Genomic DNA, 14,585 nt, shown 5'->3' with positions numbered 1-14,585 from the left:
AGACAGCTAAGTACATAGCCTATACACCTCTCGCCAAATCTGAAGAATGTTCACATATAAAATTAACTGCATATCCCTTTACAATATTCTATGAAGACAACCAATACATGTGTGCGTGCGTGCGTGCGTATGCACATTTTAGGCTGCTTTTTACTCATTATTGTATTTAATGTGCTTCTTATGTACTTATAGAAGTAGTTAATAAAGACATACCAATAAAATGAATATGGGTAAATAAATTCCTGACCTTTCCCTCCATTCCTGTTTTCTCAGTCTAGTAGATATTATAACCCCTTTGGACAAAAACCACAACACCTAAAAACATAAGAAGAGCTGTGCTGGATCAGCCCAAAGCCCTATCTAGTCTAGTGTTCTGTTCCCACAGTGGCCAATCTGAGGCCTACAAGGAAGCCCACAAATTTGACATGAATACAAGAGCACCCTCCCACTCACTTGTGTTCCTCAGCAACTGTATGCAGAGGCATACTGCTACTGGAGGTAGCACATGGCCATCATGACTGGTAGCCGTTGATAGCCTTATCCTCCAAGAATTTGTCTAATTCCCTTTTAAAGCCATCAAAGTTGGTGGCAATCATACATCTTGTGGTAGCAAGTTCCATAGTGTAATTATGTGCTGTGTTACGAAATACTTCCATTTTATCTGTCCTGAATCTCCCACCATTCAGTTTCTGCATTATGAGAGAACCACTTTCTCCATACCATGCATAATTTTATACCCTTCTATCATGCTCCCCCCCATTACTTAACTTTTTTTCTAAGTTTAACAGCCCCAAACATTTGGGGAGTTCCTGGGGCTCAAGCCTCTGCTCCCTAAAAACCACACATTCATTCCTGAAGGCTCTGCCCCTTAGACCCAGATATCTAGGGCAGACTGTAGCTACTTCCTGGAAGCAAATACACTCTGTGCTTGCTCTGAGGCATATATCTTCACACTTCATTGTAAAACAGAATTGGGCCTGATCCCTGGTTCAAATTAAGCCCCTCTATGTATAACATTCTATGCTGTGAAAAACTGTTACGTCTTTTTTAAATCACAATTATTATTTTTTGGAGAGAGAGATCACAGTTTTCTTACTGGCACTTGAGCCGCAAGAGGAATCCCAAGCACTTGACAGAAGATATTTTAACAACGAGGCATAAATATTGACAATCTGATGCTTTATCTCTGGCAGCTTAAGTCACATCATAAATCCAAAGCCAGACTTTCTGATTTTTGCTTACAACTTATGCAAGAACCCCTCACCATGTCAAGAGCACAAAGATGTTTGAGTAAACAAAATGTAACCAAGAAATCGTGGCACACTCCATTAATTCAAGAACACTCCGCTTTGGCTTCAAAGAGGACCCATTCCCTTCTTACAGCAAGGCCTTAGTTCTTGGTTGCTGCTTTAATGATTTCCCACTTATCCTTGTCATAACTACATGGATAGCAATACTCAGAGAGAGAAAGCAGTTATAACAGAAGTGAGGTATACGTGTATGTATTATATAGAGAAAAGCCAACACGCACACGCACACACACACACACACACACACACACCACCCTCACCTCTACAGGAGTTTACCATAGCAGGCTTGGGGCTTGATAAGGATTCCTAGCTTACAAATCCAAAACAGGGGAACTTTTTCCGTCTTTCCCTAAATCCCATATCAAGGTGGACAGACCTCAGCCTTGCCCTATCTACTTGGGGGGGGGGGGTGTTACTAAGACCCTGAGGTACACCAACTGGAGCCAAGTGCAAAATAGTGGCTCGGGGGGTGGGGGGAGAGATTCACTTAGAATTAAAGAACAGGATACCTCAGCCAAAGAGTTCGTGCTCAGTATCAGAAATGAGCTCATGCGTGAAAAGAAGTGGGATGGCATCCTACCCCACTTAGAGCATCTCTTGTTGTTGTTGTTGTTCAGTCGTTCAGTCATGTCCGACTCTTCGTGACACCATGGACCATAGCACGCCAGGCCTTCCTGTCCTCCGCTCTCTCCTGGAGTGTGCTCAAGTTCATATTCACTGAATCGGTGATGCTATCTAGCCATCTCATCCTCTGCCGTCCCCTTCTCCTTTTGCCTTCAGTCTTTCCCAGCATCAGGGTCTTTTCCAGAGAGTTTTCTCTTCGCATTAGGTGGCCAAAATATTTCAGCTTCAGCTTCAGTATCTGCCCTTCCAATGAGCACTCAGGGTTGATTTCCTTTAGGATGGACTGATTTGACCTCCTTGCAGTCCAGGGGACTCGTAAGAGTCTTCTCCAGCACCACAGTTCAAAAGCATCAATTCTTCGGCGCTCAGCCTTCCTTATAGTCCAGCTCTCACAGCCATACGTTACTACTGGGAAAACCATAGCTTTGATTAGATGGACCTTTGTCGGCAAGGTGATGTCTCAGCTTCTGACTATGCTGTCTAGGTTTGCCATAGCTTTCCTCCCAAGGAGCAAGCGTCTTTTAATTTCATGGCTACAGTCACCATCTGCGGTGATCTTGGAGCCCAAGAAAGTAAAATCTGTCACTGCTTCCATTTCTTCCCCTTCTATATGCCAGGAAGTGATGGGGCCAGATGCCATGATCTTCGCTTTTTTAATGTTGAGTTTCAAACCAGCTTTTGCACTCTCCTCTTTCACCCTCAACAAGAGGCTCTTGAGATCCTCTTCGCTTTCTGCCATTAGGGTGGTATCATCTGCATATCGGAGGTTGTTGATAATTCTCCCGGCAATCTTAATTCCGACCTGTGATTCATCCAACCCAGCATTTCTCATGATGTACTCTGCATATAAATTAAATAAGCAGGGTGACAATATGCAGCCTTGTCGTACTCCTTTCCCAATTTTGAACCAATCGGTTGTTCCATGTCTGGTTCTTACTGTTGCTTCTTGACCCTCGTACAGGTTTCTCAGGAGACAGGTAAGGTGGTCTGGTACTCCCATCACTTTAAGAATTTGCCACAGTTTGTTGTGATCCACACAATCAAAGGCTTTCGCGTAGTCAATGAAGCAGAAATAGACATTTTTCTGGAATTCTCTTGCTTTCTCCATGATGCAGCGAAAGTTGGCGATTTGATCTCTAGGTCCTCTGCCTCTTCGAAACCCAGCTTGTACTTCCGGTAGTTCTCGGTTCGCATACTGCTGAAGCCTAGCTTGTAGGATTTTGAGCATCACCTTGCTGGCATGTGAAATGAGCGCAATGGTGCGGTAGTTTGAACACTCTTTGGCGTTGCCCTTCTTTGGAATTGGATGTAAACTGACCTTTTCCAGTCTTGTGGCCACTGTTGAGTGTTCCAGATTTGTTGGCATATTGAGTGCAGCACTTTAACAGCATCATGTTTTAGGATTTTAAATAGCTCAGCTGGAATGCTGTCATCTCCGCTAGCTTTGTTGTTACTAATGCTTCCTAAGGCCCACTTGACTTCACTCTCGAGGATGTCCGGCTCAAGTTCAGTGACTGCACTATCATGGCTATCAGGGACATTCAGATCTTTCCTGTATAGTTCTTCTGTGTATTCTTTCCACCTCTTCTTAATCTCATCTGCTTCTGTGAGGTCCCTGCCTTCTTTGTCCTTTAACATGCCCGTCTTTGCACAAAACGTTCCCTTGAGATCTCCGATTTTCTTGAAGAGATCTCTAGTCTTCCCCATTCTATTGCTTTCCTCGATTTCTTTACATTGTTCATTTAAGAAGGCCTTCTTGTCTCTCCTTGCTATTCTCTGGAACTCTGCATTCAGTTGGATATATCTTCCCCTTTCTCCCTTGCTTTTCGCTTCCCTTCTTTCCTCAGCTACTTGTAAAGCCTCATCAGACAGCCACTTGGCTTTCTTGCATTTCTTTTTCTTTGGGATGGATTGAGTTGCTGCCTCCTGAACAATGTTAGGGACCTCCGTCCATAGTTCCTCAGGCACTCTGTCTATCAGGTCTAATCCCTGAAATCTATTCCTCACCTCCACTGTATATTCATAAGGCATATGATTTAAGTCATACCTGAATGGTTTAGTGGTTTTCCCTACGTTCTTCAATTTAAGCCGAAATTCTCCAACAAAAAGCTCATGATCTGAGCCACAGTCAGCTCCAGGTCTTGTTTTGACTGACTGTATAGAGCTTTTCCATCTTTGACTGCAAAGGACATAATCAATCTGATTTCGATATTGACCATCTGGTGATGTCCATGTGTAGAGTCGCCTCTTGTGCTGTTGGAAAAGAGTGTTTGCTATGATCAGCGTGTTCTCTTGGCAAAACTCTATTAGCCTTTGTCCTGCTTCATTTTGTACACTCAGGCCATGCCTGCCTGTTATCCCGGTGATTTCTTGATTTCCTACTTTAGCATTCCAATCCCCTATGATGAAGAGGACATCTTTTTTTGGTGTTCGTTCTAGAAGGTGTTGTAGGTCTTCATAGAACTGATCAACCTCAGCTTCTTCGGCCTCAGTGGTTGGGGCATAGACTTCAATTACTGTGATGTTGAATGGTTTGCCTTGGATTCGTTCTGAGATCATTCTATCGTTTTTAAGATTGTACCCCAGTACTGCTTTTCCCACCCTTTTGTTGGCTATGAGTGCTACTCCATTTCTTCTAAGGGATTCTTGCCCACAGTAGTAGAGACGATGGTCACCTGAATTAAATTCGCCCATGCCTGTCCATTTTAGTTCGCTGATTCCCAAGATGTCGATGTTCAATCTTGCCATCTCATGTTTGACCACCTCCAGCTTACCTTGATTCATTGATCTGACATTCCAGGTTCCTAAACAATATTGTTCTTTACAGCATCGGATTTTCTTTTCACCACCAGACACATCCACAGCTGAGTGTCCTTTCGGCTTTGGCCAAGCCGCTTCACTCTTTCTGGCGCTACTTAGAAATACCCTCTGCTCTTCCCCAGTAGTATATTGGACACCTTCCGACCTGAGGGTCTCATCTTCCGGCATCATATCTTTTAGCCTTGTGATACGTTCCATGGGGTTTTCTTGGCAAGAATACTAGAGTGGGTTGCCATTTCCTTCTCCAGTGGACCACATTTTGTCAGAACTCTCTGCCATGATCTGTCCGTCTTGGGTCATCTCTACACCAGCCTAAAATGCCGCATTTAAAATGTGGCTTTCAGCTTCCATTTTAAATGCATCCCTCAGGACCAATTCCTTGAAATGAAGAGATCCCAATCTACCTTCTGGCCACACCTGATCAGGAGCAAATGCCCTCTAAGCTGGGACTGTGCTACTATAACATAGGCTAAGGGCAGCTCCACGCTTTGTGAGGCAAACTTGTTTAGTGAGTGTACATCACTGTTTCCCATAGCAATACATGTAACGACCTGTGGTCTTGATGCATATGTGTCTGGCCATGGTGGCCATCCAGTATAGGAGAAATGTTTTTGAAACTGAAGCAGTTTTAAGCTGGCACCGAAAAGATGACAGTGTTGGTGCCAGGCAGGCCTCAGAGAACATTTATTCAAAGTTGAATTCCAATAGCAATTTATCCCACACAGAGAGGCAGAGGAAGATACACACAAGTTATCTCAAGATAACTAACCACTTGAGTCATGCAGAATTTCTTCATATGTTTTTGTTGTGCCCTTTGTTACAGAATTACTAGGGAAGTGACTGAAGACAATACCCCATGACACAAAAATAGTGGTATGTTATCTGAAAGAAAATGGTGATAAAAATAGATATGGAATTTGTATTAAGTTAATGGGCAGCAGTAAAAATGTTCAGTGCTTCAACAGGAACAAAACCAAACTTGGGCCACTTCATCAATATAGCTTGTTTTGTCGTTGTTTGGTGTGTGTGTGTGTGTGTGTGTGTGTTTGGGGGGGGGGGTTAGAAAAAAAATTCTACAATTTGATTTCAAAGCTAACTTACCACGCAATTCTATACATGTCTACTCAGAAATAAGGTCTAATGAGTTAAATGGGACTTACTCCCAGGTAAGTTAGTATAGGATTGCAGCCTTACAATTCGAAAGCTCAATGGCACACAGGAAAATAAGTTTATGAACAAATGGATTAGGTTCACTTAGGGATATACAAGAATTCTGTTCAAAAATCATGTGAATGTGTCCCATTCACAAACCCAAACAGGAGCAGGAATGTAATTCTCAGGAAACGTTTGCAATTTCCTGAGCTTGTGGTTGGATTTGGAAGTGTGCATTTCCAAAAATGTGCATTCCCCCCAAAAAACATATTTTCATGCTTTTGCCTACAGAAAGAAAGTGTGCAATGGGGGGGGGGTGCAATATGTGAGCAAGGCCTCTCAGAGGGCCTTTTCAGTGGCGGCACCCCAGCTGAGGCTCACCTAGCATCTACATTATGGTCTTTTCAGTACCAAATGATTATCTTTTTATTTTCTCAGACTTTTTAGTCCTTCAGTTTGAAAAAAATGTGTTAGTGCATTTTTAGATATTTGCACAGTTACTAGCTGTAACTGTTTTTACTTTGGTTTTATTCTTTTTTAAACTTAAGCTTTTCATATTATGTTTTACAATGTCATTATATTTTATGGTTTTAAGTTTTGTTTTGTGAACCGCCCAGACAGCCTTGGCTATTGGATAGTATAGAAATGTGACCCTACCTTTGCTAGAAAACTAGCATTTAAACTTTGCTAGGGAACAGGTTTCTGGAGAACTGTTAACTATAGATTTGTGGAAGTAGGTTGTTGTTGTTCAGTCGTGTCCAACTCTTCGTGACCCCATGGACCATAGCACGCCAGGCCTTCCTGTCCTCCGCTCTCTCCCAGAGTGTGCTCAAGTTCATATTCATTGCATCGGTGATGCTATCTAGCCATCTCATCCTCTGCCATCCCCTTCTCCTTTTGCCTTCAATCTTTCCCAGCATCAGGGTCTTTTCCAGGGAGTTTTCTCTTCGCATTAGGTGGCCAAAATATTGGAGCTTCAGCTTCAGTATCTGTCCTTCCAATGAGCAGTCACGGTTGATTTCCTTTAGGATTGACTGATCTGACCTCCTTGCAGTCCAGGGGACTCATAAGAGTCTTCTCCAGCACCACAGTTCAAAAGCATCGATTCTTCGGCGCTCAGCCTTCCTCATAGTCCAGCTCTCAAAGCCATACATTGCTACTGGGAAAACCATAGCTTTGATTATACGGACCTTTGTCGGCAAGGTGATGTCTCTGCTTCTTACTATGCTGTCTAGGTTTGCCATAGCTTTCCTCCCAAGGAGCAAGCGTCTTTTAATTTCATGGCTACAGTCACCGTCTGCAGTGATCTTGGAGCCCAAGAAAATAAAATCTGTCACTGCTTCCATTTCTTCCCCTTCTATATGCCAGGAAGTGATGGGGCCAGATGCCATGATCTTAGTTTTTTTAATGTTGAGTTTCAAACCAGCTTTTGCACTCTCCACTTTCACCCTCAACAAGAGGCTCTTTAGATCCTCTTCGCGAAAGTACTGCTGAGACAGAGACTTGCAAAATGGAACAACAAAATGCAAGGAGGAGAGACCTACTAGGGACAGTATTCTTGGAATACAGATGATATGCAACTTTACACACACATAAACACACAGAGGGTTGGAGCCAAACTAAATTAGTCACACTTCGGTCCCTTTGAAAACAATGGAACATGTATTTGGAATGTCGTAGGTTTTGGGGTGTGGGGAGATGAAAATTCCCTCTTGATGATTGCATTAATCTTTGTGCGTAGACAATTTCCCCACCTTTCTTTAACAAAATAGCCTTCCCACTGCTTCAAGCATTCCTGGGAAAAAATGGCTGCCCAAGAATGTCCCTGGGAACGACACTACATTGTCACATAGTTTAATTTCCAGGGGCACTCTGTCCAGGAAGCACTTCTTGGTTAAAGAAAGAAAAAAACCCTGAGCCACCTCATAAGACAGGACAAAAGAAATCGAAATTCTCCCCCACCACCACTACACCCCAATCAACTATCACTGAATACCTGCCACTTTGGTGGTAACGCACTGTTCTGTGAAAGCTGGGTGGGGGGGATATTCAGACCAGCTCGTCTCATGACTAACTTTTTATACTGATTGCAACTAACTTAGTCTAGATTCACATCATTATATATACATCCATATACACCAATGTCGGTTTTAAAATAGAAAGCAGGCTTAGTAGCCATTCCAACTGCTATGGTTTGCATTCCCTATAGGCCTGTCAAAACAACAGAGTGACAGTGGACTCTGTATTAAAATAGGTATGTCAAATATAATATAAATGTAGCAAACAAAAATACTAGCTGATGTGACTGCTTAATAAAAGAACACAAATAGTGAAAGCGTTTTTTTAATGGATGTAAACAATTCTAGGAGAAAGAAAAATCTAATTTTTATGCCTTTTATGTGTTCTAATCAGATTTTTTTTTTTAATTCTGAACACAGCTGTCTGCTTTACTGTCTCTCCAATGACGCCAGATGCCCAGTTCATCAAGGAAATGCAGGAAAACAATGATTTGAAAGCAATTAGAAGCACCGAGACCCATATTAAAATGTGATAACACCGTCCTAGTGGGAATTCCAGGCACCGCTGCATTTCTGACATTTCTGTGTTGCCAGAGATGAACATGTGTTGGAAGCAGAGTCCCCCCACCCCATGTCAGTGAGTGGGGGGGGGGGGAGTGGATATCATGCTGGAATTATATTTCTGAAACCAATGAAAGAAACTGAGCTAATACGGAACACTTGCCATTTTAACTGTTCCATCTTCTCTATACACACACACAAGCCCTTCACCTTAATCTCCAAAACACCCCTATTCACCGAAATCCAGGTATTATCAACATGCAACAATTGTGCACAAAATCCATTCGGGGGGGGGGGGGGGAATCCTTCCACATCCAGCAGCATGCAAAATCTCATGCGATACTCCTTATATATTTCCCATAGAGGCCCACGTATATGAAGCAGTGTGTATGTCTCTGGCATTTCTTTTAGGCTATGCCAAGACTGCTGATTTTTTGGTCTACTGCTGACACTTCTTTTTGAGTCGGTCAATACCCATACAGTGATTTTTATCACCTCGTTTTCAAGCAGGGAGCAATTTGTGGAAAAATACCACCTGCCCACCTGCACTCCCCCAAATGAAAAACAGAAAACATCCTTGGTTCAAACCAGCATCAGAAGCCTCTGTTCAGGTCCTAGCCTACAGCTTCTCCTTGAATGCCAGAAAGTAATCCAGTAGCTGTAACACATACTTCAATCTGCACTACAGTCTGCAGCCCCTTTCCCTAGATGACCTCAATTTCCCTTCCTCCCACAAGTTCCACAGGCAAGGAACCATGCTGAACAACTCATGGCCTTCTGACACCATGCACGTTGGGACCTGCATCAGTAGGAATCCATTTGGCTTCCCCAAATACCGAAGGGTGGGCAGTCCGCAAACCTTGGTATACACAGACACAAAGCATATTTACACAATCTGAATGTTGCAAGAACCCGAGGTTTCATTTTGTTTCAAGTTTCCAGCACTCATGGCTAGAGTTTGAAAACAAGGTGGTAAAACAGGAAGCAAGATTTTGAAAACGCTCGTAATCAATTGATTTTCCTTCAGCAATTCTGCAAGGCTTTTTCTGGTACTGAACTGGTTTCTTCGCAATTGAAGACAACAATTCTGGACATTTAAAGGATTTTACACAACAGAAGGCAATGTAACTATAACCCCACAGTTATGATTCTGGAGAACTTCATATAAAGGGAGAAAAAGTTCTTAGACTTCATGCTGGCTTGGGGGGGGGTGTCACTTTTGGAGAAATGAGCAGCTGTATACTACCCCAATAACCCTCTGTCTCCACAATCCGACATGCCATATATTAACGCCCAGCACAGAAACCCAGGCAAACTGCCTGAATCAAGATGCCTCCTCCCCTGGGCTCTGCATAGAGATGCAATGGGCTGCTAGAGGAGGGCCAGAATTCCCTATCCTTACCATATATTTCCTTTGCAGCCTGGTAACTTTTATGGGCTTTCTCCCCCAAAAGCTGATGTACTACTACCATAGCCCTTATGTATGGTTTACTAACCTACACCTTTGGCACTTTCCTGAATTAAAGTTTAAAGTTACACTCACCTCCAGGCAGGAGTCCCCAGTGATACCTGAAAGAGAGTAATGAAGACAACATCAGTACTTTTCAGCTCTTAACCATCTCTTCACCATCTCGTACCCTTCAAAGAAGAGATAGCAAATGGAGAACATCACAGAAGAAGTAGAGCATCTCCTACTCACAGATACATAGGCAAGATCACTTCATTTCCTTGGGCTGACCCATTCTTTCCGGCCATTTTAACATTGTGCAAATCAATTACTAATTTAATTATTCTATTTTGTATGCATTTACCTAGAGCAGGGACAAGCAATGTGGTGCCCTCCAGGTGTTCTGAACAATCAGCCCCATCCAGCATAGCCAATGGCCAGGGATTATGGGAGTTGTAGTCCAAGACATCTGAAGGGCACCAGGTTGCTTACCCCTGACCTAGAGAGTCCACCTTACTTTCTGTTTCGGATTATTTTATTTTATGACCGCTAGCAAACCCATGACTAAAAGCAGAGTGGACCAAACCTCCTCAGACAAAAACTGAGACACGTGTTTTTCCCTGAAATAGTAACATAGTTATACTTGCAAACTTCCTTCCAAGCTACAGTACCTTTCTGTGTAGGAGCCTTTACATCAGGAGTGGGCCATTGCAGGGGGTCCAGAGGTCATTTTTGCCCCTCACAGACCTTCCCACCCACAGCATGGCGACTGGAGTCTACTACCTGCCACCCAATCAAGGAGAAGACGAGGATGAAACTTTTGACAACAAATTGCCAGTGTTTCAGGGAAGCATGATGTAGTAGTAGTAATGGGGGACTTCAATTTCCCCAATATTTGTTGGGAGACAAATTCTGCAAAACATGGCCCCTCCAAGAGATTCTTGGCTTGCGTTGCTGATAATTTCCTCCTACAGAAAGTAGAGGAAGAAACTAGAGGATCGGCTATCCCTTGATCCTAACCAACAGAGATGACTTAATGGATAAAGTAGCAGTTACAGGAACTCTGAGGGAAAGTGACCATGTTATACTTGAGTTCTTGGTTCTAAAGGAAGCAAAAGCTGAATGTAGCCAAGTGAGTACCCAGGATTTTAGGAAAGCCAATTTTAATAAACTCAGAACAATGATCAGTAAGGTCCCATGGCAAGCGACTCTAATGAGAAAAGGAGTCCAAGATGGGTGGGAGTTTTCAAAAAAGGAAATTCTAAAGGCACAATTACAAACAATTCCAAAGAAAAAAAGGCAGATGACAACAGAAGAAGCCAATGTGGCTTCACAAAAAGCTTAGAGATGACCTGAAAACAAAAAAGCACACATATAGGAAGTGGAAGGAGGCTTTCTTCAGATATGTGCATAGTAAAAGACAGAGGAAAGAAATGGTGGTTCCGCTATTAAATAAGTATGGCAAAATGACAGCAGATGACAAGGAAAAGGCAGAAGGGCTCAATTCCTACTTTGGCTCAGTCTTCTCCCAAAAGAGGGTCTATGACCGCCCTGGCAAAGGCAAAGTACAGGCAGAAGGGGCAGGACTGCAGCTTGAGATCGATAGGCATATGGTCAAGGAACACTTAATTACTTTGAATGAGTTCGAATCTCCAGGGCCAGATGAACTACATCCTAGAGTAATAAAGGAACTTGCAAAAGAACTCACAGAACCACTGTCTCATGGAGGATGGGTCAAGTGCCAGATGATTGGAGGAGGGCTAATGTTGTCCCTATCTTTAAAAAGGGCAAAAAGGAGGAACCTGGGAATGACAGACCAGTCAGACAGACATCAATCCCTGGGAAAATTCTGGAGCAGATTATAAAGTAATCTATCTGTAAGCACCTTGAAAACAATGCAGTGATTACTCAAAGCCAACATGGATTTGTCAAGAACAAATCCTGCCAGACTAATCTGATCTCATTTTTTGATCAGGTAACCTCCCTTGTGGACTGTGGGAATGCTGTGGACATTATACCTAGACTTCAGCAAAGCTTTCAACAAAGTGCCCCATGATCTCCTGATTAGCAAACTAGCTCAAAGTGGGTTAGATGAAACAACTATCAGTTGGCTACAGAATCGGACTCAAAGAGGTATCACCACCAAATCAGGTGGATCAATGGGATCTTCTCAAACTGGGGAGAGGTAACGAGCAGGGTACTGCAGGGCTCAGTCCTGGGCCCAGTGCTTTTCAACATTTTTATTAATGGCTTGGAGGAGGAGTTGCAGGGAATGCTGATCAGATTTGCAGATGACACAAAATTGGGTGCGATAGCTAATACCCTGGAAGAAAGAAACAGAATTCAAAGTGATGTCCGCTGGAAAGGGAGTTCTCAGTGGGGTGTGGCAGCTGACAGAACGAACAGCTGATAAAATCATCTGGAAGATTCTCACCTTACAGAGCATCCTGGCGCCCTCCTTTCACAACTTCCTCCCAACCTGTATGTCAGGAGTAGGGAACCTGTGGCCCTCCAGAAGTTGTTGGACTTCAACTCCCATCAGCTGCAGCCAGCATGGCCAATGGTCAGGAATGGTGGAAACTGTAGGGCATCTGGACAGCACCAGGTTGGGAAAACCTGATATAAAAGCTTATTAATGGGCTCCTATGTGAACTGGATCCTAATCTAGGAAACAGGCAAGGATATGGGGAGAAAATTCACTTCTGAGACAAGAGTCACTTGCAAGAATGCATCCTAAACTGAATTGTGTGAGAAAACTATTTTTATATATATATATATATATATATATATATATATATATATATATATAAAAAATAACATTTCTGTACTACTCAATACAAAACTCTCTGGGCAGTTCACAACAGCGTCACAATGTAAATGTATCTCAGGGCTTTCAACCTTTACAAATTTCACTTCAGCTTTAACACAATGAAGAAACTAATACCTTTTCCTATTCACCGGAGCTTGAGCATCATTCCCTGCCCCTGAATTTTGCAGAGAAATCTAACCGAACAATCAATACTTGACTTTGCTCATTTTTGTCTCACCCTGACAGCACCATGCAAAAGAATCCCTGACCATGTGAGAAAAAGATAAATTGTATATGAAGGCGGTAATCAATGATAAGCTTGAATTTCCCAGGAAAAAAGGAGGGCATATACAGTCTTTCTTTGCAATCCCAACATTTTGAGGAATCCTCTTAGGATGGAGACTGCTGCACTGGGTCATACAAACAGGAAGAACAGAACATACCTTTTTTGAAGAAAAAATATGGTAGATATATATCGTATATATTCTGTTTGGAATATATACAACTAAAATGTTTCGCAACCTCAATGCAGTCACCGGATATTACTATTTATGTAGAACCAAGTTGCACTTGAGGTACTTTATATTCAAGCAATAGACTACAACACCAGTATGCCCAAGTCTATTTTGATACCTTGTCAAAATCCATGGGCTACATTTAGATTTAGTCATACTTAAAGCAGATTCCCCCCTTCATGGATCACTGCCTTGTTGTGGCGAAGAGGCTTGCGTAACTCAGTGAAGCCATAAGCTATGCCGTGCAGGGCTACCCAAGACGGACAGGTCATGGCAGAGAGTTCTGACAAAATGTGGTCCATTGGAGAAGGAAATGGCAACCCACTCCAGTATTCCTGCCAAGAAAACCCCATGGAACGTATCACAAGGCTAAAAGATATGATGCCGGAAGATGAGACCCTCAGGTCGGAAGGTGTCCAATATACTACTGGGGAAGAGCAGAGGGTATTTCCAAGTAGCGCCAGAAAGAGTGAAGCGGCTAGGCCAAAGCCAAAAGGACACTCAGCTGTGGATGTGTCTGGTGGTGAAAAGAAAGTCCGGTGCTGTAAAGAACAGTATTATTTAGGAACCTGGAATGTAAGATCAATGAATCAAGGTAAGCTGGAGGTGGTCAAACATGAGATGGCAAGATTGAACATCGACATCTTGGGAATCAGCGAACTAAAATGGACAGGCATGGGCGAATTTAATTCAGGTGACCATCGTCTCTACTACTGTGGGCAAGAATCCCTTAGAAGAAATGGAGTAGCACTCATAGTCAACAAAAGGGTGAGAAAAGCAGTACTGGGGTACAATCTTAAAAACGATAGAATGATCTCAGAACGAATCCAAGGCAAACCATTCAACATCACAGTAATTGAAGTCTATGCCCCAACCACTGAGGCCGAAGAAGCTGAGGTTGATCGGTTCTATGAAGACCTACAACACCTTCTAGAACGAACACCAAAAAAAGATGTCCCCTTCATCATAGGGGATTGGAATGCTAAAGTAGGAAGTCAAGAAATCAAGTCAAGATAACAGGCAGGCATGGCCTGAGTGTACAAAATGAAGCAGGACAAAGGCTAACAGAGTTTTGCCAAGAGAACACGCTGATCATAGCAAACACTCTTTTCCAACAGCACAAGAGGCGACTCTACACATGGACATCACCAGATGGTCAATATCGAAATCAGATTGATTATGTCCTTTGCAGTCAAAGATAGAGAAGCTCTATACAGTCAGTCAAAACAAGACCTGGAGCTGACTGTGGCTCAGATCATGAGCTTCTTGTTGCAAAATTTCGGCTTAAATTGAAGAACGTAGGGAAAACCACTAAACCATTCAGGTATG

General features: G+C 42.9%; 1 protein-coding gene across 15 annotated transcripts in view; it reads right to left on the bottom strand.

Moving 5' to 3' along the window:
- Positions 1–14,585, bottom strand: part of SKAP1 (src kinase associated phosphoprotein 1) — a 433,456-nt gene that overhangs the window by 391,228 nt on the left and 27,643 nt on the right. For all 15 annotated transcript variants that reach the window (XR_014783847.1, XR_014783846.1, XM_084804860.1 and 12 more), the window contains exon 3: positions 10,029–10,054. Coding sequence is in view for 13 of the 15 variants with exons in the window: in XM_084804860.1 (XP_084660986.1) it covers positions 10,029–10,054 (26 nt within the window). In the remaining 2 variants the exon portion in view is untranslated. The remainder of the gene's footprint in view (positions 1–10,028; positions 10,055–14,585) is intronic.

This window comes from Heloderma suspectum, chromosome 6 (assembly GCF_057233095.1).
Source record: "Heloderma suspectum isolate Gila_16-S chromosome 6, 16-S_ref, whole genome shotgun sequence".
Lineage (NCBI taxonomy): Eukaryota > Metazoa > Chordata > Lepidosauria > Squamata > Helodermatidae > Heloderma > Heloderma suspectum.
This window is presented reverse-complemented; position numbering and strand designations above follow the sequence as displayed.